We start from the raw sequence: 20,641 nt of genomic DNA on the forward strand, positions 1-20,641 counted from the left end.
TCCCAGACATTTATATATACATAAACTTTTTGTTTATTTGTGCAATCACTCCAGCAGAGGTGGCTGTATCCAAGGACACAGCCCTGTTTCTAAGGGACCATATCACTACATTTATGAGAAATTATCTTCACACAGGTAATTTTTTTTTAATAACATCTAATTGAAGAAATTTTTATATATTGCAGATTAATGAAACTGAATGTGAATGACCAGACGAGAATACCCCTTATGAAGTAACCTAGGGCTATATATCGTATGCTGCGCACCTTCCTGTGGAGCCTGATGAATCAGCACAGCTAAAAATATGGCCGCTAAAAATATACTAATGAGAAAGAGAGGCCCCATCACTCCTCTTTTTCAAAACCTTGCCTTCCCCCCTGGGGTGGGTAGGCACAGGTTCCTTTGCTGGGTAGCCTCATCTGACATCAGAGTGGGTCAGATTGTGGATGGCACATCGGCCCTATCCCTGGAGTCCTTTACTTATCAAGACTCCCAGGCTTTTCAAGATCTGTTCTATTGAATCCTTTTCTTGCATGTGTGGCCCTTGACCCGAATCCACCCGTTACCACTCCCTTTCTGTTTGTCCCCTTTCCCCGCCCCTACCATCTCTATACCCATATCATTTTTGTGTTTATGCATTGCGGTCATTTTATTCACTTGTTCCTAGTTATGAGCCGCACATTTGTTCCTCATTTGTTGTTTTCTTGATGACTTGCTGTGGTCCTGCACAACCTACATTTTCATAGTGCTTGTCTTTTTTTTACACTTTGTACTCAATAAATCTTAATTGATAACTAGGGTTATATAGACTAGCATGCCTAGTTCCCCCTGGTCTGAGCAAAGGTTTTTGGATCCTGTGCTGCCTTCCATGACCCTCTGCCTGTTACTTGACCATGGAATGGGCCTTGAAATCTCAGGGAGAAGAGAAAAAATATAGTAATGCAAATTATTAAAAATTAAAATTTTTCTCATTTATATTCATAATTTATTTTTGCCTTGCTGTTGTGATTTGTACCAGTAAAGTCTTTTTTCTTGTTTCATATATTCAATATTCTTTAGTCTTTTTTTATTTTTTAGCTTTTCTATAATATTTTCTTTCTGTATTATAAATCTCCTTAGTTATTCCTTCTTCTTATTCAGGGCCCCGACATCATAATTCTTAAGAACAAGGTACTCTAAAAATTCTGGTGCCCAGTCTCTAAGCAACATTGGGATTTTTGTGGCCTGGTACTGGTAATACACTTCTCGTTGTCTAAGGGCCCCACCTTTAATTATTTCAAGAGCACATTCTTCTTTTGGAGCTGCAGGCTGCTGGATCACGTGTGATACCGTATTTATAGCGGAGTCTACAAGTACAAATACGAAGTGTTATAGTTGATAGTAATAATATATTGAGAAACCAATATATTCTCCCAGTCATTCACCTATGATTTCATAACATGTCAACTTTACAATATAAGGATATTTCAGTTTCACCAACAGCCACACCATGAATAATGGATTGTCTCAGCAAATTCAGGACAGTTGGTAACTATGGAAAAAACTTTTTTGCCTTCATGAAGAGGCAGATATTTGCCTGAATTTTGCATGCCAGTCCTGTTGGCATGTAAACAAATACAGTTGAATTTCAAATATAATTGAAAACTCAAATAATAGAAAAATACACTGTTCAAAAAAAATTAAAGGGAACACTAAAATACTCGCCCCCTCTCCTCTCCATAGAAAATAATAGCCACACGGCCGTAGATACGGCCAATGATAGTGCATGCTCTATCTTTTTGAGGCTACTGCTCGATGAGCTTGTTGCGCTCACTGTACCGAGCCTGTGCACCATAGCTGTCTATGGGGGACATATGTACAGCCACAAGCTGTGCCTGTACATATGTCGCCCCAACGGTCGTGTTCATGGGGACTTAAATGGGTTGTCTTGCTAATTGTCTGTCATTTCTACCTGTTGTCTGCTCCATTTGCACAACAGCAGGAAAAATTGTTGATTCATAACTGGACAGGTCGATTTCACAGAAGTGTGATTGATTTGGAGTTACATTGTGTTGTTTAGATAATCCCACAGAGTCTATCCCCTCTTTTCTTTGCTGCTCATAGAGGAGAGGATAAAGGATTGAAGAACGAGGCAGATCTGCACTGGTGCAAATCTGTTTCATTATTTAGTTATTTTATGTAGGAGGTACATTTTTCTTACCTGTATCAATGTAGCTGATAACACACAGTGTGATAGAAACGTTAACCTTTTGATGATAGAACTCCATTCGGAGGGAGCTGAAGAAGCCATCCAGTGCAAATTTAGTGGTTGAATATGGCACAGTCAAAGGTAAGCCAACCTTGCCTTTAATTTAAACAATATTAATGATTTAAAGACCAAACATATATATTAAAACACATTTAGCAAACTTAATGCAGAACTGAAGTTCATTTGTAACAAAAGTCTTGGCTGCTTCTTACATGTTTTAGCAACCTTTTCCAGCAGTCTGAAACAGAGGTGGAGCCTATAAAAAAGGAGACTTTTGCTGGAAAATGGCTAGAGATTCAACAAAATTCTGCTACAATGCAAGCCAAATAATTGGTGGGCTGACACCAGGCCTTAGTGCTTACTTGTCTGATATTAGACCACAAACAACGTGCCCCTGGTCCATTGTTTGCAGTGATGTGTCATCAGCGTGAGGTCAGTAAAAACCAAGGCCATGTGTGTGAGCTCATAGAAATAAACTGGGACCACGGCTACCACACATCCACAACCAACTTTTGTGTGCACAAGGCCTAACTTGGAACAAATCATTTTTTTTTTCCAGTTGTCCACTGTCTAATGTTTTTTCATATCTACCCTTTAGTCTAAAACCACAGCCAGCTAAAACCTTACCTCCCAAAGCCCTTTTCTCTAACCCAGAAACATATTATAATATTGTCCTTAATTCCCCCCACATAGTATAATGCCCCCTTCCATTGGCTGTCTCCTCTATGGACCCACATAATGCCTCATAATGCAACTCAGCAACATATAATACCTCCTCTTTTATTTTATCCACCCTTTACTTTTGTTCCTCCCCTCATATTGTGGCCTCCTGTCCACCCCCCCCCTCATATTGTGTCCCCCTGTCCTTTCTCCCTTTGTGGCCCCTCGTGTCCTCTCTCGCACTGTGGCCCCTCGTGTCCTCTCTCGCACTGTGGCTCCTTGCAGTATATATTTAACAAATAAAAACTGAATTACCTCATTCCCTGCAGTCCTGCTGCTTCTTCTTCTCCCGTGTTCTGAGATTACTCTGAGAAGGGGATTGGACCAAGCAAGGGGGGAGGTACCTCCACACATCTCTGCTGTAGAGTGGAGTGAAATGTGTGGAGGCTGCAGGAGCTGATCCCGCCCCCTGCTCCTGGCCCCAAAACCTCTCCAGTGTGTGTTGGGACTGGGACCAGGAGGCAGGAAAACCTGGTACACGCCAGGACATTGACACAGTACAGATTTTTCTTAAAGGAAACTTATGGTATCTAGTGTCAACCCTGACAACTTTCTACACATACATATATTTAATAGCCTTGACTTCACTTTAAAGGAAACCTACCACTTGAAGTGGCAGGTTTCCGATGGCAATACCGGGCACCAGCTCAGGGTGAGCTGGTGCCGGAGCTTATTTTAGTTAGTGTTTTAAACCGCGGTATCGCGGTTTAAAACACTTTTTAAACTTTATAGCCGGCGCAGGCAGGTACGCGCTCGGCGCTTACCGTGCGCGCGGCTACATAGGAAGTGAATGAGAGCCGCGCGCATGGTAAGCGCCGAGCGCGTACCTGTCTGCGCCGGCTATAAAGTTTAAAAAGTGTTTTAAACCGCGATACCGCGGTTTAAAACACTAACTAAAATAAGCTCCGGCACCAGCTCACCCTGAGCTGGTGCCCGGTATTGCCATCGGAAACCTGCCACTTCAAGTGGTAGGTTTCCTTTAATATATTTCCATATTAAAATGCAATTACCTGCAAATGACGAGACCACAACGACATTGCCACCACTTGCTTTTAACATTGGCAAAGCTTCAACTGTCATGGTAGCATAGCTCAGGAAATTAATTTCTAGAAGTTTCCGTATATGATCCACATCACCATCAAAGAAATTAAAGTAGGTAAAACCAATGTGGTTCAGGATTAGCATGTCTAGTCCACCTAGTTGTAAAGAAAAGTAAAATCCTTAGATTTAGCAATTATTCAAAGGGTAATGAACATTTGTAGAATGCTGTGACTTATTATTGTACATGTGCTTTCTTATATATTCAAGAAATATTAGTGCTACAAAAATCCTCTGGTATATCTTGGTTCAGTATTTGACAGGCATACAGATGAAAAGGAGCAGCAGAATGCTGTTAGGGCATTTTAGCTCACAGATCAAATGAACAATGTTAGCCAAACAAAATCTTTCAAGATCCAAACCTGAATCCATTTGTGGTTTTCAGCATCTAATATGAATGAGACCCAGATTCAAAATACTTCAGACACATCTTTCTAAAACTTGCGACCAAAAGTCCCACAGAACTTACTAAATACATTCTTAAGTCAATTATTAGCTCTTACCGAACAAACGTTTAGCTTCATGCACCACATGTTTTGCAAAAGTCATATTGTCCATACTTCCAGGGATGTAATAGGCAGAAGCTGCCCCAAGGTTTGTACATTTTTCAATAACCTAAGAGAAACATGAAAATGTGTAGCACAGTGCTGTATATATATTATATATTGCATTAGCAATAGCAGTATCTACTATTTATGATCATAAAAGTTTAGTGTGCTCTTGCTTAACCCCTTTGTCACCACATGTAAATTTTTGGTGTGTATGAGGCGGCTGTGCAAGAGGAATAAGACACGGGCTCAGGAGATTACATCACATGTGAGAGCTGGTAGAATCTAGTAATTATTCAGTCGTTTTTTTAATGCATTTTTTGCTTAAAAAAAATCTTATTTTGGTAAAATATTATATTTTTACAGTTTGTGATTGTTTTTGTGTGGATTATAACAAACTAGTTACATGTCATTCAATGACATGTCAATCCTCAAACTCTTGTTGAAGTTGAGGATTGTGGTAATGCTGGGTGATTAACTTAATTAATTTGATTTATTGGCATCCTAATCACCCACAATTTAGATTTTCAGCAGACTTGTGAAGTAGATGTGCCTCTTCTGGGGCAGAGGGAAAGCCCGAGCCACGTAGAAGCGTGGATGAAGCTGGAGGTCAGCAGAGGACGGCAGTCAGGCTATACTCTGCTGTGGAAAAAGTCTCATGCAAATTAGTATGCACAAAACTTTTTACCGTAACCAAAGGGCACAATCACTAATAATATATAAGTGATGAACACATGAAAATATGAACAAATTTGCTGCTGTCACCTAGTGTCTCCTATCCTGTTTGCCCCCTCCACTTTATTAGGCCCTGTGCACATAAACGTGTAGAGAACGTATTAAAACAGCCGTTTATACAGCCCGATGCATTCCAATGGGCAATAAGGCCATTCATATACATGGCCATATTGTCCACCGTACCGTGAACGGGACGTATAAAAATTTAGAGCATGTCCTATTTTACACCATATTTCCGTTCCATGCTGCCCATAGAAGTCAATGGGAACGTACAAAATTATGCTGCTGTATATACGTTTAGTTTCCACGGAGACCTGGGCCTATGGGAGAAACCTAGGTTTCTAGGGTACGGTACAGATATGGTGCAATACGTTGCCATATGATTGCAATACATACTGTATTTACCGCCACAACACAGCCGTATATAGAGCACAGAAAAGACCATACAGGCCTGTGCATGAGACCCAAGTCTCTGCTTGGGAGTCAACTAGTTCCAGAATGGAACAACAGGATCCATGCCATTCTTCTGCTGAGGGGGTACATAATTGAGTAGTGCCCATCATGTGCTGTCCGCTGTTGTGTCAGCCCTGCCTGCACTTGCTATAACATTGGCCATGCATTGTCCCTCCATCCCAATGGAAACATAGTATAGATTTTTTGATGGAATTTGCTCCCACTTTCCTAATAGTTCTTTTCAGTTAAAAAAGTGTGAGTTGGTATTCTAAGAAGAGATTAATAAAATGGTACTGCATCACAAAATTTGAAAGAAGTTGTGATTTTTATTTCATCAGCCTCACATGGAAAATCGAAATAAAACTCCTGTTATTTTTATTAAAGGGGTTGTCTACTTTCAGCAAATATTTGATATGGTTTATGTAAGGTTATACAATTTTCCAATATACTTTCTGTATCAATTCCTCACAGTTTTCTAGATCTCTGCTTGCTGTCATTCTATAGGAAGCTTCTATGCTTACTTCCAGTGGATAGAAATCTGTCCATGTGATGTAACATGACATGCATTTGTGGACAAGCATATGCACAAACAGTTGTTACCATGCATAGTCATAGGAGCTGTGATAATAACTGCTTCTGCACCTGCCTCTTCATCACATCAGCCTGGACCGATTTCTATCCACTGCAGGTAAAAATAGAAGCTTTTATAGCAGGAAAGCAAGCAAAGATCTAGAAAACAGAAAACGTATATTGGAAAGTTGTATAACCTTTCCTTATACAAAATATATCAAATATTTGTCTCAAATTATATCAAAGTGACAACCCCTTTAAGTGCAATCCTGGTGATGAAATGGTCCTGTGATAGCCCTGCTGCCTAACATGTTTTATCAGTTACATGTTACTTGTATGAAGAAAACCATATTGATGTGATGATTCATTTGCTGTGTGGGAGACTAGGATAGAAGAATTTTAACTTGTAGCCCCTGGGTTAATCCAAACTGCTATGTAGAATGGATGCTGTCCTAATACCGCTAATATACCCAATTAGTTCTTGCCCATTAATAGCTGAGAATACTTACTAAACCCTCATGATGCCTCCACATTTCAGTGTTCATGTTACACAAGGCAGCAGTGATTTGTTATCTTTGTCAAAACAAAATGCATTTGTAGAACAGGACAACGTTGTTACCTTCTTGAGTCTTTCTTCAGTACGAGCCGTTATTAGGACATGTGATCCCATCTTTGCCAGGTGATATGCCATTTGTTCACCAATGCCAGAACTTGCACCAGTTACAATTACCCTTTTGCCTTTAAGCATTTCTAAAGAAATAGAATTCACACTAGTGACTATGTTAGATGCATGTTTTCTTCACATACTGTATGCTTAACTTTAGTTGTAGGCTTTTTACTTACCAAACCACACATTAAAATTGACCATGTGAAAAAAAAAGTTTGTGAGCCACAACTCTTTCTGACCCTCAGCAGGTAACACTAATAACAGCTTTTCTAAAAAAAATTGATACTGTATATTTTTTCAAAATAATTTCTTTACGTTTACTCTAATGGCCTTGGATTTTACACATTAGAGTAAATGGAGATAGGGGCATGTATTTTATCTGTATAATCTTCTGGAGAATCTAAAGATTAGGTTAGTTCACTGTCCACAACGTAATTGATTTATTCTTTCGGCCTTGACCTATGCCTTTTTTTTTAACCCTTTAGCACTGAGGCTGTTTTTGCATTTCCATTTTTTACTCCCCACCTTCAAAAATCTATAACTTTTTTATTTTTCCATGTAAAGAGCTGTATGAGGGCTTGTCACTTCATAGTGACGGTATTTAATATTCCATGCCATTTACTGGGAAGCGGGAAAAAAAATCAAATGCAATAAAAATGGTGGAAAAAGGCATTTGCACCATTTTCTTGTGGGCTTGGATTTTACGTCTTTCACTGTTCGCCACAAATGACATGTCTACTTCATTCTTTGATTCGGTACAATCAGGGGGATACCAAATTTGTATAGGTTTTATAATGTTTTCATACATTTACAAAAATTACAACCTGCTGTACAATATAAAAATTCTACATTTTACTATCTTCTAATGCAAATAACTTTTTCATACTTTGGTGTACAGAGCTGTGTGTAGTGTCAATTTTAGCAACTTTTGGTTTTTAATGCTACCATTTTTAGGACTGTATGGCCCTTTTATCACTTTTTATAGAATTTTTTTATATTTTAAAAATTTTCGACTCTGGGCACTATTTTCCGTTACGGAATTAAAACCCTGGAATAACTGTTATTTTATTTTGATAGATCAGACATTTTGGGATGTGGTGATACCTAACATGTTTATGGTGTTCACTGTTTATTTATATGAGTTCCAGGAAAAAGGAGGTGATATGAATTTTTATTTATTTTTTTCAATCTTTTTATTTATCTTTTTTTAAATTTATTTTTACTATTTTTCGGACCCTCTAGGGTACTTTAACCCTAGGTTGTCATGACAACCGATCACCGCCCCCCAATGACCTCACAGGGGTTGGCAATCGAATCCAAGATGGCGACGCTCATGTGCTGCTGGAATTTAAGCATTTACATGGTTAACAGCTGTGACAGGTGTTACTGGTGGGTGTTTGCTGCAATATGCATCAAACGCCCACCCTGTATGGAGAGGGCTCATGAGCTCCATACATCTGCAGCTAACAAGTGACGTAATAGTATACATGGCGAGACCCTGCCCTACCTGGCTTAGAAATAAGCGCAGTTCTGGCCCACTCTCTGCTGGCCGCGCCTCCCACCCCCTCTGGTGTGGAAGTGCCGGAAAGAGGGAAATAATAGCAAGTGCTAGCAATAAGCTAGCATTTGCGATTATTTCGTGATTCCTATGCCATTGGCGTGGTGCCACCCGACACTCCCCCTCCACGTCCCTGTCAGCGGGGACCTGTAAGAATAGCGCATCTCCGATGCGCCGTGCTTATTCACAGCGCCGGCCGAATGTGCTGTCAAAAAGCATGGCGCCGCCTCTGTCAGTGCGGCTGCATCAGAGAGACAGGTCTCCGCTGACAGAGGCGTGGAGGGGGATTGTAGGCCGGCCACCTCAAGAATAAGGCCGACTGCATCGGACAGGATACGAGGATCCGTCCTCTTATTAAGGGGTAAGGGGATCGGATCGATTAAAACCAAATTTCCCAACATAAATTTTTTATTTAAATGGCATAAATAGAAAGGGTCTGGGGAGAGGATTATGGGGGAATATTTGGTGGGGGTCTTTTGGGGGGCTGACAGGTCCTCTTTAAAGTGGCTTTGGCCCTTTAATAAATATTTTTCTGTTTTTTCTACTTTCTGCCTAGGATACATTTTTTCTAAAAGTTCCAAAAAAAAGTCTCAAAATAAAAAAAAATGCCCCAGGACATACACCAGTAGGCGATTGGAGTAACTATGAGACTTTTTGTGGGACTTTTTGCAAAAGTCCCAAGTCGTGAATCTGACTTTGCACGGTGTTGCACTAGCAGTAGTTCTATGTTTACGACAGATTCATGAAGAGGTGTAAATAGTCCTGTGAGACATATTGCAAAATCCCAGGAAAAGCAATGATGAATAACCCCCATTATTTATGCTTTTATTAGGTATATAGGTAATAATGCATGTATATAGTATACACATCTTTACAAGATTTAGCTATAAAAACCCTTAGACCTAAAGACTTCTGACCTGCTTGTGTTCACCTTGACATGCTATTCTACATTTGTGTCACGGATTCACCTGCTGGTTGATGATTACCAAGAAGCACTATTTTATATTACTACCCAGTAAATGTGAGATAAGATTGTGAATATATTTTTTGAAGTTAGGAGCAATCATAAAAAAATGACTGTGAAAATGGCAACACCTCACACTATAAAAAGGTATTCTAGGATACAAAAGACAAAACTATGCTCAAAGTCATAACACTCTGATATGGTTACATTAAAAGGGCTGACACCCATAGGGAGACTTGTGATCAGGGAAACATGTCCCCTGGAATCCTCCTTGTGCATAAAGCTCGAATGTTTGCCTAACACTTCATTCACTTCTGTGGAGCAGTTGAGACTGATTTCACACAGCCCTACATAGCGCTTTGGTCATACATGGAGATGTTTAATTTAAAGGGAGGACTTTTCACCCATTTGAGGTCCACATGTTCAGTTTTTCAGATGCAGTTTTTGAAGCCAAAAGCAGGTGTGGATCATAATGGGTCGAGACAAAATAATTGAAAGGTGCTGCTCCTCCTCCTACTTTTACTCCACTCCAGGTTTTGGGCATCAAAAACTGCATCTGAAAAACTGAACTTGTGGTTGCACCCTCAAATGGGTTGAGTGCTCTTGTTGGAATAACACCATTAAACTTTTTTATTTTTTTCCATTTTTCATATATTTTGAGGACGGAAATTTTCTGAAAGTGCATATGCAAATGTCATGCTTACTTTAGAGTATAAAGTTTCAGCAATTGACCGCCTGCCTATTTGCATTTTTGCTCTACTTATTAATAAACTCTTGCAGCCTGTTTGTAAACAGATTAGCAACAACCCCACACAGGCTAGAAACAAGCTGGACAGGGACACAAAATTCATACCTGGCTTAAATTCTTGATTTCCTGAGTAAAAGTAAACAGCCAACAGAATCCCAAAGAGGGCAAACAGTGCTTTCTTCAGTAATGCCATGATTATAGATGTATAGAGTGCACACAAGAGAAGTTCTCAGAGCACTGCAGTGTAGCTCTCAGTCTACCACAGCTAAGGGCTGGGCTTACTGGTATCAGGGAAGGCAGGTCCAAAGGCGGCCTTTTGTTATCACACACTGTGAATTACGTGCTCTCAACAAAATGATTATGTCTGTTTCTGATTTGACTTTATCATATGTCATACATGAGGTAATGCTAATTTTATTTCAAAGATTTTTTTTTGTTTTTTTGACACAAAAATATTTGATTTTTACCAACCGTACATGAATAGAAATGTTGCATAACTTAGGGGCACAAGTATCATAGTTTTTCGGCTGCCACTTTTTCAAGTTTCCTGAAGTTGGACGACTTATTCATTGCAATGTATCTTTTTCCCTTTGTAATACATGTCTAGCATGCTCTGTTTTGGGACTTATTAGGTGCAAGAATAGGACAATTTCGTAGCCCAAAAGTCTCACAAGTTTAACAGACATCTGCGCTACAAAGATAAACACAGCACACTGCATTAACCCCTTAAGGACTATTCACTGTACAAAGATAAGGATTTGTTCACCTCTCTGAATTAAAGGTACATCACTGAAGGGGTATAAAGAGAGTATCAACTAAATGATGTAAAGTAAAATATAACTTTTAATTCTGAATTTTTTAAAAAAAATGTAAAGAACGAATGTAAGGGGTGTGTAGTGCTACACCAATTTCGTGTGCGTTAAAAACAATTTTTATTGGCCCCAGTTCATAGGACCAGTCAGGGACAGACTAGACCAGGGACGGATGGTATTGCAGGGGTGACAGGCTAGTGGATAATAGAGAGCCTTTATGTGTGCCAGAGGCAGGCTAGTGCACCTCTTATCCGGCCCAACCCCTTGCTTGAGATAAGAGTTATAATTTGATAAAAATATGTATCAAGTCCCCACCACAGTGCAGGGCAAAATGTGCCCCCTGCGCCGGGAAGGGAGAGAAATATGGTGGAGGCTATCAGCTGAAAAGGTGTAGGAGAAGGGTCAGCTGGTCGGCTAGACTGAAGCCACAATGGGCTAAAATCAGCTGCTAACCTATTAACAAAGCTGTCTACAACCCTAACTCCTCAGCGAGCACTCCTAACGATACTCAGATCCTACGCGTTTCCTGACAACTCTCATCAGGGATCAGATAGATTTGTCATATTAAGATTGAAGGTATAACGCATTGTGATGAGTGCACATTCGCACAGCGTATCCCCGTATTGATATCAACGGCAGCGTGCACGGGGACACGCCGGGTATTTAAACTTGAGACCCCGCCCACCTGTGACCTCACAGGGTGGCTAGGAGCCAATGCAAAGAGCCGTGTCAGCCGAGCCCTCTCATTGGACACACCCATGTTACGTCAGGAAGTTCCGGCCCCTAAACACAGCCGGGGGCGGAGACCCACCGCCGGTCATGTGGTCACGGATCTGGCGCGTCACTCGGACCGCCCAGATTCCGTGTCGGCTGGGGCTATTGGACGACTACGAGGTGGACCAGATATCGATGATGGAAAGCCACTCCTGTTTAGAGAAGAGAGGTGGGTATAGGGTACCAAATAGATAGATGGGGAATCAGATCGGATGCCCGTCATTTGGCATCCTCGGTCAGGTACAGATGTGTAAATAGAAGGCCACTGCAGCACGAATACTGTGAACAAAACAGAGCGGTAGAGATCTTACAGCAAAGTGTATATGTAAATATGAAGAGTGTATTCCGAACTCAACCAAAGATAAAACAATTGAACAATTGATAAGGCCAGAGTGTTTTCTCTGAAGGAGAACTTCCTTTTTCTGGACATTCAGTCTCTATCAAGACAGCCTTTAACTCCCTCACTAGGACATATAAGGAATATACTAGGTCCTGGTGGGAGATTCAGAGCCTAGAAAATTATTTGAAGCATAAAATCGTCCCTAGGGGTCTGAGGATCCCGATTACTCCATCCCCCCGCCTGAAAACATCAAACATTAAGAGTAGGTGGGAGGAGGAGGTCACAGCTAGTTCCCTGCGGTTAATGGGCATAATCCTCGAGGAGGAAAAAATACTGTTCAAACAGATTAGTGAACAACTTCAGGGCGAAATAGCAACAATAAGGACCCTGAAGGATACAGCTAATTTTGATAAAAAGGACAAAGTACTCCAACAAACAATCGAGAGATTTACGTCTCAAATTAAGGAGCGAAAACATTATCAATTTTTACGCGACCTCCAGGAGTTTAAAGATAAAAGGGCATACGACTTCTTGGCACAGGCTCACGTACACCCAAGTTCCCAGGGCAAACCCCCAGCTCCATCCACCTCTGAGAGCGACACAACAGACTCGGAATATCCGAGCGGTTCTCAATCTCCAAGGACTACTGGTGATACTCAAAGAGGGGGTAGGAGAGGCAGACCAAGAAGTCGAGGTGCCAACAGTCGGGGAACTCGGGGAGCTTTTTTAGCCAACAATCCCCCTATCTCGGGCTACCTACTGAGAGGGGACCAAGGCCAATCCAGCAAAAAGTGAGACCTATTAGGGAAATGGACCACTGCATCATCAATTTGTCTAAACATCATCTGAATGATGCTGAGATGACTCTTCTCCATAAAGGTCTGTCTTTTGTCCCATCGGTACGCTTTGACTCCTTTAGCTGGGTCAAGGATGTACACTTGTTTGCTAGGAAATTGAAATGGAGGAAGTTCTTCAAACACCATGACCGCAAAAGATGCATAGAACTGGGGATTAATGAATCGGATTTGGGGGATTTTGATACCATGATTGACTTTATGCAAGAATCTGAGAGGGAACCAGGGAAGGGTCCGTTCACGTCCCTCAAAGAGAAAAACTATAAATTTCCGGCAGTAGAATCCACACATGTTGACCTTTTCGTTGACCTGGTCACTGAGGAGCTTAAACATCTCGAAGGAGGCATCCATGATCCGCTCAATAATCTGAGCCCCGAAGAAAGAGCAGCCCTAGTGGATCTGGAGCGGAATGATAATTTGATCATAAAACCCTCGGATAAAGGGGGGAACATAGTCCTCCTTGAACGGATGGACTATGTCAACATGTGTGACAAAATGCTGTCGGATGCAGATACCTATCGCCCTCTATTAGTTAATCCTGTGGAAAAATTTTCAAGGGAACTCAAGATTATTCTTGATAGGGCCTTAAGGGATCACTTGATCAGCAATCAGGAACATAACTTTATGCTCCCAAAATTTCCCACCACGGCAACCTTTTATGGCCTCCCAAAGGTCCACAAAGGCTATCCCCCACTCAAAGGACGACCAATCGTCTCGGGGATAAATAGTCTTTCTCAGAATATCAGTATTTATGTGGACCAGATCTTGAGACCATTTGTCACGAGTTTGCCGTCATATGTACGAGACACCACAGACGTCCTTAAGCATCTTGAGGGAATTGTCCTGGAGGAGAACATATACCTCGCAAGTTTGGATGTGGAGGCTCTGTACTCCTCCATCCCACACTCTAAAGGATGTGAGGCTGTGGAGACCTTCCTGAGTATGAGAGGCACTTACTTCTCTAACCATAACAAACTGGTGGTGGACCTTCTCAGATTCACCCTGGAAAGGAATGTGTTCCTATTTGGGAACAAGCTCTTCCACCAGCTGAGGGGGACCGCTATGGGGAGCCCGATGGCCCCCAGCTACGCGAATCTTTACCTCGGCTGGTGGGAGGACCGAATAGTCTTTTCAGAGGAGCATGCCAGATGGACATCGCATTTGTCCATCTGGCTTCGGTATATAGATGATATACTGATACTCTGGTCATCTACCCCCGATGAGTTTCATGCTTTTGTCCAGGCACTCAACGTGAATGACCTGGGCTTAAAATTTACAAGTGAAATTCATGAGGAATCCATAGCTTTTCTGGATTTACGCATATCAAAATCCGTGGACGGACAACTGCAGACGAAGGTACACAGAAAGGAAACGGCAACTAACAGTTTACTGCGGTGGGAGAGCTGTCACCCTCCACCCCTTAAAAGGGGTATTCCGAAGGGCCAGTTTCTCAGACTACGCAGAAACTGTAGCCAAACTGAGGATTTTTTGACACAAGCCAAGGATCTCAGTGACAGGTTCGCACAGCGTGGTTTTCCTAAGAGAACTGTCACGAAAGCCTTTCAGCATGCCCTCGGCTCAAAAAGAGAAGATCTCTTGAGCCCTAAAACGAGGGAGAATGATAACATCGTACGGATGATTGGCACTTTTGATAGGAACGCTGTGGCGGTCAAACAAATCCTCAGTAAATACTGGCGGATCTTGAGACAAGATCAGGATTTGGAGGAATGCCTAACATCATTTCCATCTATCACATACCGTAGGGGGAAAAATCTTCGTGACAGATTGGTTCATAGCCATCTTGAACCTGTCCGCCCCCCCCAGACATGGCTGACGAAAATAAAAAATGTTGGCACCTTCAAATGCGGAAATTGTAGTGTATGTCCACTGGTGCTTCTGGGGAACAACTTCCAAAGTGCTAGCACTGGTGCCATATACTCCATAAGGGAATATTCAAACTGTAGGACAGAAGGTGCTGTCTATATGTTATCTTGTCCCTGCCCACTAAATTATGTGGGTAAAACACACCGCCAAATTAAAATCAGGATACAGGAACATGTAGGAGATATCAGGAACCGACGGGACACCACTGTAGCCAGACATTTTGAGATCCACCATAAAAGCAATCCCAAATTACTACGCTTTCAGGTGATAGAAAGAGTGAGACCCCCAAAAAGAGGAGGCAATTGGGATAGACTAATACAACAAAAAGAAACAAGGTGGATCTATACCTTGAATACAGTGGATCCCAACGGTCTAAATGAGAAGCTTTCCTTTGTGAGCTTCCTTTAATCTCCTGTCCCGTCCACTCTGCCATTCCTCAGCCATTCATTTAGTAATTTATTAATTTATTAATCTATGGTCTGTGTGTCTTTTTCATGTCTGCTTTTTATGTCTGTCTTAATGTTTTCCGGTTTTTGCTGTATCTTCCCCTTTTCTGTGAAACAATAGTCCCCTTATCAATTGTTCAATTGTTTTATCTTTGGTTGAGTTCGGAATACACTCTTCATATTTACATATACACTTTGCTGTAAGATCTCTACCGCTCTGTTTTGTTCACAGTATTCGTGCTGCAGTGGCCTTCTATTTACACATCTGTACCTGACCGAGGATGCCAAATGACGGGCATCCGATCTGATTCCCCATTTATCTATTTGGTACCCTATACCCACCTCTCTTCTCTAAACAGGAGTGGCTTTCCATCATCGATATCTGGTCCACCTCGTAGTCGTCCAATAGCCCCAGCCGACACGGAATCTGGGCGGTCCGAGTGACGCGCCAGATCCGTGACCACATGACCGGCGGTGGGTCTCCGCCCCCGGCTGTGTTTAGGGGCCGGAACTTCCTGACGTAACATGGGTGTGTCCAATGAGAGGGCTCGGCTGACACGGCTCTTTGCATTGGCTCCTAGCCACCCTGTGAGGTCACAGGTGGGCGGGGTCTCAAGTTTAAATACCCGGCGTGTCCCCGTGCACGCTGCCGTTGATATCAATACGGGGATACGCTGTGCGAATGTGCACTCATCACAATGCGTTATACCTTCAATCTTAATATGACAAATCTATCTGATCCCTGATGAGAGTTGTCAGGAAACGCGTAGGATCTGAGTATCGTTAGGAGTGCTCGCTGAGGAGTTAGGGTTGTAGACAGCTTTGTTAATAGGTTAGCAGCTGATTTTAGCCCATTGTGGCTTCAGTCTAGCCGACCAGCTGACCCTTCTCCTACACCTTTTCAGCTGATAGCCTCCACCATATTTCTCTCCCTTCCCGGCGCAGGGGGCACATTTTGCCCTGCACTGTGGTGGGGACTTGATACATATTTTTATCAAATTATAACTCTTATCTCAAGCAAGGGGTTGGGCCGGATAAGAGGTGCACTAGCCTGCCTCTGGCACACATAAAGGCTCTCTATTATCCACTAGCCTGTCACCCCTGCAATACCATCCGTCCCTGGTCTAGTCTGTCCCTGACTGGTCCTATGAACTGGGGCCAATAAAAATTGTTTTTAACGCACACGAAATTGGTGTAGCACTACACACCCCTTACATTCGTTCTTTACATTTTTTTTAAAAAATTCAGAATTAAAAGTTATATTTTACTTTACATCATTTAGTTGATACTCTCTTTATACCCCTTCAGTGATTAACCCCTTAAGGACGCAGGTTTTTTTTTTGCTCATTTCTCGTTCTCCACCTTCAAAGATTCATAACTTTTTCATTTTTACGTGTACAGAGCTGTGTGAGGGCTTATTTTGTGCGTAACAATTTTTACTTTCCCTTGATGTTATTTATTATAACATGCCGTGTATTGGGAAGCAGGAAAAAAATTCCAAATGTGGAAAAATTGAAAAAACTGCATGTGCGGCACGTTCTTGTAGGCTCAGTTTTTACGACTTTCACTTTGTGCTCCAAATAACACCTTTATATTATTCTTTGGTTCAGTACGATCACGGTGATACCAAATTTATACAGGTTTTATTGCGTTTATACATTTTCAAAAATTAAACGAATGTGTAAAAAAAAAAGGAAAAAAAATTAACTTTTTGCGAAATGAGCGGACGTTTTCATTGCTTCCATTTTGAGGGCTGTGCGATATTTTGATCACTTTTCATTACATTTTTTATGTCATGTAAAAAGGTGTAAAAGTCGCATTTCGGACATTTGGGCGCCATTTTCCCGTTTCGGAGGTCACAGCCGGTTATAACCGTTTTTATATTTTGAAAGATCGGGCATTTTGGGATGCGGCAATATCTCATGTGTTTGGGATTTTTACTGTTTATTATATTTTATATCAGTTCTAGGGAAAGGGGGGTGATTTGAATTTTTTAAACGCTTTCTTTTTTTTCACAATTTCTAAGACCCTCTAGGGCAGTGGTGGCGAACCTATGGCACGGGTGCCAGAGGTGGCACTCGGAGCCCTCTCTGTGGGCACCCAGGCCATCAGCCCAGCACAAAGATCACAATTCAGGACTCCTCCTGCAGTCACAGGCAGCCCAGAGCGCGCCATGTTCAGCACTATTTTAAAGTGACTTGAACAGTAAGGGAGGAGCAAGGAGGAGTGGACAGAGCTGGATTATCATTGAAGCCCCTTCTCAGGGCCTGTGATTCATCCTGTTAAGGGGACCTTAGAGGGAAGCTACAATAATAATCCAAATTTCTCCATTTTGCTACTGTATTGGTGTCTTCAGGACGCCAATATGTTTGAAAACATGTGGCTTCGGTTGTAGTTTGGGCACTCAGTCTCTAAAAGGTTCGCCATCACTGGGTATATTAACCCTAGATAGTCAGATGGTTCCTACCATATACTGCAATACTACTCCGATTGACACATGGCGCCGCCCATGTGCGTTTTAAGTGCCGCCGGCAACTTTGTTGGTGGCAAAGTAGTGGTTAACACCGACCGCGGGTGATAGCGTTGGGTCTTTGCTGCAATATGCAGCAAAGCCCATCTCTGTATTAAGAGGGCTCAGCCCGTGAGCCCTCTTCATACACCCTTCATAGCTCTGTGGCGGATATATCTGTCAAAGAGCGTGAAGGGGTTAAATCCACAAGGCAGCTAACTTTGGTACGTTGCTTGATTCTGCACCTAAAAAGCCTCAACCTGCAAAAAAAACCTCACAAAAAGCTGCACAAAAAAGAAGAAAGCAATAGGAGTGATCCATGTCGCCCATAGAGGTCAACAATGTCTTAACTTGCAAAATTAATATGTTATTCTTCAAATATAAATAAGAGACATAAGTCCACACACCATAGATTTCGCTTCATATTTTCATACAGTAAAATATAAAAATTTCCAGTCTCTTAGCTCTTATGGGAAAAAATTTGTATGCTAGAGATGCTGTCATGAAGCATTTTGGTACACTTCTTGTCTCAGATCTCTTTCCTTCACTGCTGCACAGCCGCTTCTCCGCTGCTCTGAGGCCTTCGGGTGCAATGATCTGATGATCATCCAGCCTGCCAGCTTCAGTACTACACACAACAGCAGGAGAGAAATGCTGCATACCTGGAATATACATTTTCCACAGTCCAGTTGCTAGTAACAAAAGACACAAAGGTATGATAGCAAAGCTATCCAGGACTGCTGCTTAAAGGAAACCTACCAGTTCAAATGGTAGGGGTAAGCTGTAAATACCGAGCACCAGCTCAGGGTGAGCTGGTGCCGGGGCTTACTTTCGTTAGTGTTATTAACTGCTGTATCGCAGTTTAAACACTTTTTAAAGTTTATAGCTGAAGCTGCTTTGTTTTAGCATTTTTGGGAGAGTAAATTCTTGATGTTGTGTATTGTGGTAAATATAAATCTGGTTACTTTGTGTTAATATTTTTAAATGCCTATTTGTGCATAAACCTCTGCCTTGATGTGAGTGTTGTGTAAAAAGTACCGTATATACTTGTGTATAAGCCGAGTTTTTCAGCACAAAAAATGTGCTGAAAAACGTCCCCTCGGCTTATACACGAGTCATACTGTCATAAAAAAATCTTTAAAAAATAATAAACTTATATACTCACCCTCCGGTGGCCCCGACGTGCTGCGCTGCTCCCCCGATGTCCGCGCCGCTTGTCTTCATGGCTTCCGCGCTCGTCTTCTTTCTTCTGCTGGGCGCCGTCATGTCTTTCCCCCGGGCGGCGCCTAGTATGACGTGAGCAGTGAGCAGTCACGTGAGCAGTCATACTAGGCACTGTCCGGGAGAGAGCAATGGTGGCGACCGGAGAAGAAAGAAGACGGGCGCGGAAGCCTGAAGACAAGCGGCGCGGACATCGGGGGAGCTGCGCTGCACGTCGGGGCCACCGGAGGGTGAGTATATAAGTTTATTTTTTTTTTTATGCTGGGGGCAAGCTGTATACCACTGGGGGCAGTGCTGTATACCACTGGGGGCAGTGCTGTATACCACTGGGGGCAGTGCTGTATACCACTGGGGGCAGTGCTGTATACTACTGGGGGCAGTGCTGTATACTACTGGGGGCAGTGCTGTATACTACTGGGGGCAGTGCTGTATACTACTGGGGGCAGTGCTGTATACTACTGGGGGCAGTGCTGTATACTACTGGGGGCAGTGCTGTATACTACTGGGGGCAGGCTGTATACTACTGGGGGCAGGCTGTATACTACTGGGGGCAGGCTGTATACTACTGGGGGCAGGCTGGGCTGGCTGTATACTATAGGGGGCTGGCGCCCCGGAAGAAGCCGTGGTAGCGAAACCCTGGGTCGGGCGAACTAGCGAGTCTGGCGTCCACATGGTGGATTTTATATGCGCATGATTTTATTCTATTTTGTGAGTATGTTTTAATAAAATAAATTCCATATATTTGAACATACTACCCTATCTGCTGCTTAATCTCTTTTATAGTAGCTGTACACTATTTGGCTACAGGATGCAAGAAAACGCAGCTTAAAACTGTCTGAATAGCGATCTATTCCCGTCCAAATACCGTTTGTGTGGAAGTGTACTGAAGAATTTGGAACATAGTTGGGAAAGGAGTGAAATCGTCGATTTATCAAAGGATATATAAAAGGACACACAAGGAGCTCCGGTCAGACTGTTTTATTTTTACTAATTGCTAGATGTGGGATCCATCTGTGACTGTTTGGCAGCTCCTATAGGGGATAGTGTGCATCACATAAACACTTTTTATTTAGTAGAATTGTTTTGCTGTAATTTCGGTTTTATTTGTACACATCAAAATTGTAAAAATTGCTCTAGCCAATAACGTGACAAAATTTCCAGAAATGCCTGACAGTGAAAGGGTTAAAGCATAACTGCCTTTGATAACAATTCTAATGGTACCTATATCATGCTGCTGGCTTCTTCTTATTCTGGTACAAGTAACATATTAAGATTCGGCTATTCCTGATGTGGGTGGCTACTTCCATGTTGTGACATCAGCTCGGGCAATGAAGCCAAACCAGGACTGCTTGTTTGTAATTGGCCAATCTGAAGCATGTGATGAGTCACATGCTTGTGACATCACTGAACGTCCTTTGCCATTCCTTTAAGGCCCCATGCACACGGGCGTATAGAGAGCATGTCCTATTTTCCACCGTATTTCCATTCTGTA

At 42.2% G+C, this 20,641-nt stretch overlaps 2 protein-coding genes across 2 annotated transcripts in view; one reads left to right on the top strand and one right to left on the bottom strand.

Annotated features, from left to right (window-relative positions):
• Window positions 1-20,641, top strand: part of TRAF3IP3 (TRAF3 interacting protein 3) — a 105,363-nt gene that overhangs the window by 6,850 nt on the left and 77,872 nt on the right. The window lies entirely within an intron of this gene.
• On the bottom strand, window positions 197-10,601 carry HSD11B1 (hydroxysteroid 11-beta dehydrogenase 1). Its single transcript, XM_072137581.1, has 6 exons — window positions 10,415-10,601; window positions 6,992-7,122; window positions 4,570-4,681; window positions 3,979-4,164; window positions 2,201-2,344; window positions 197-1,346 (listed from the first exon to the last, which is right to left on the bottom strand). The coding sequence occupies exons 1-6, from the start codon at window positions 10,500-10,502 to the stop codon at window positions 1,120-1,122; spliced, it is 888 nt and encodes a 295-aa protein (XP_071993682.1). The 5' UTR covers window positions 10,503-10,601; the 3' UTR covers window positions 197-1,119.

This window comes from Engystomops pustulosus, chromosome 2 (assembly GCF_040894005.1).
Source record: "Engystomops pustulosus chromosome 2, aEngPut4.maternal, whole genome shotgun sequence".
In the NCBI taxonomy this organism is placed as follows: domain Eukaryota; kingdom Metazoa; phylum Chordata; class Amphibia; order Anura; family Leptodactylidae; genus Engystomops; species Engystomops pustulosus.

Excerpts from the sequence above, each read along its gene's own strand:
- HSD11B1 (XM_072137581.1), bottom strand. The coding sequence starts at position 10,502 with ATGGCATTACTGAAGAAAGCACTGTTTGCCCTCTTTGGGATTCTGTTG. Across the intron at positions 4,682-6,991 it reads CTGAAGAAAGACTCAAGAAG|GTTATTGAAAAATGTACAAA; the intron begins GTAACAACGTTG and ends TGTTTCTCTTAG. Across the intron at positions 4,165-4,569 it reads TGAAGCTAAACGTTTGTTCG|GTGGACTAGACATGCTAATC; the intron begins GTAAGAGCTAAT and ends CTTTACAACTAG.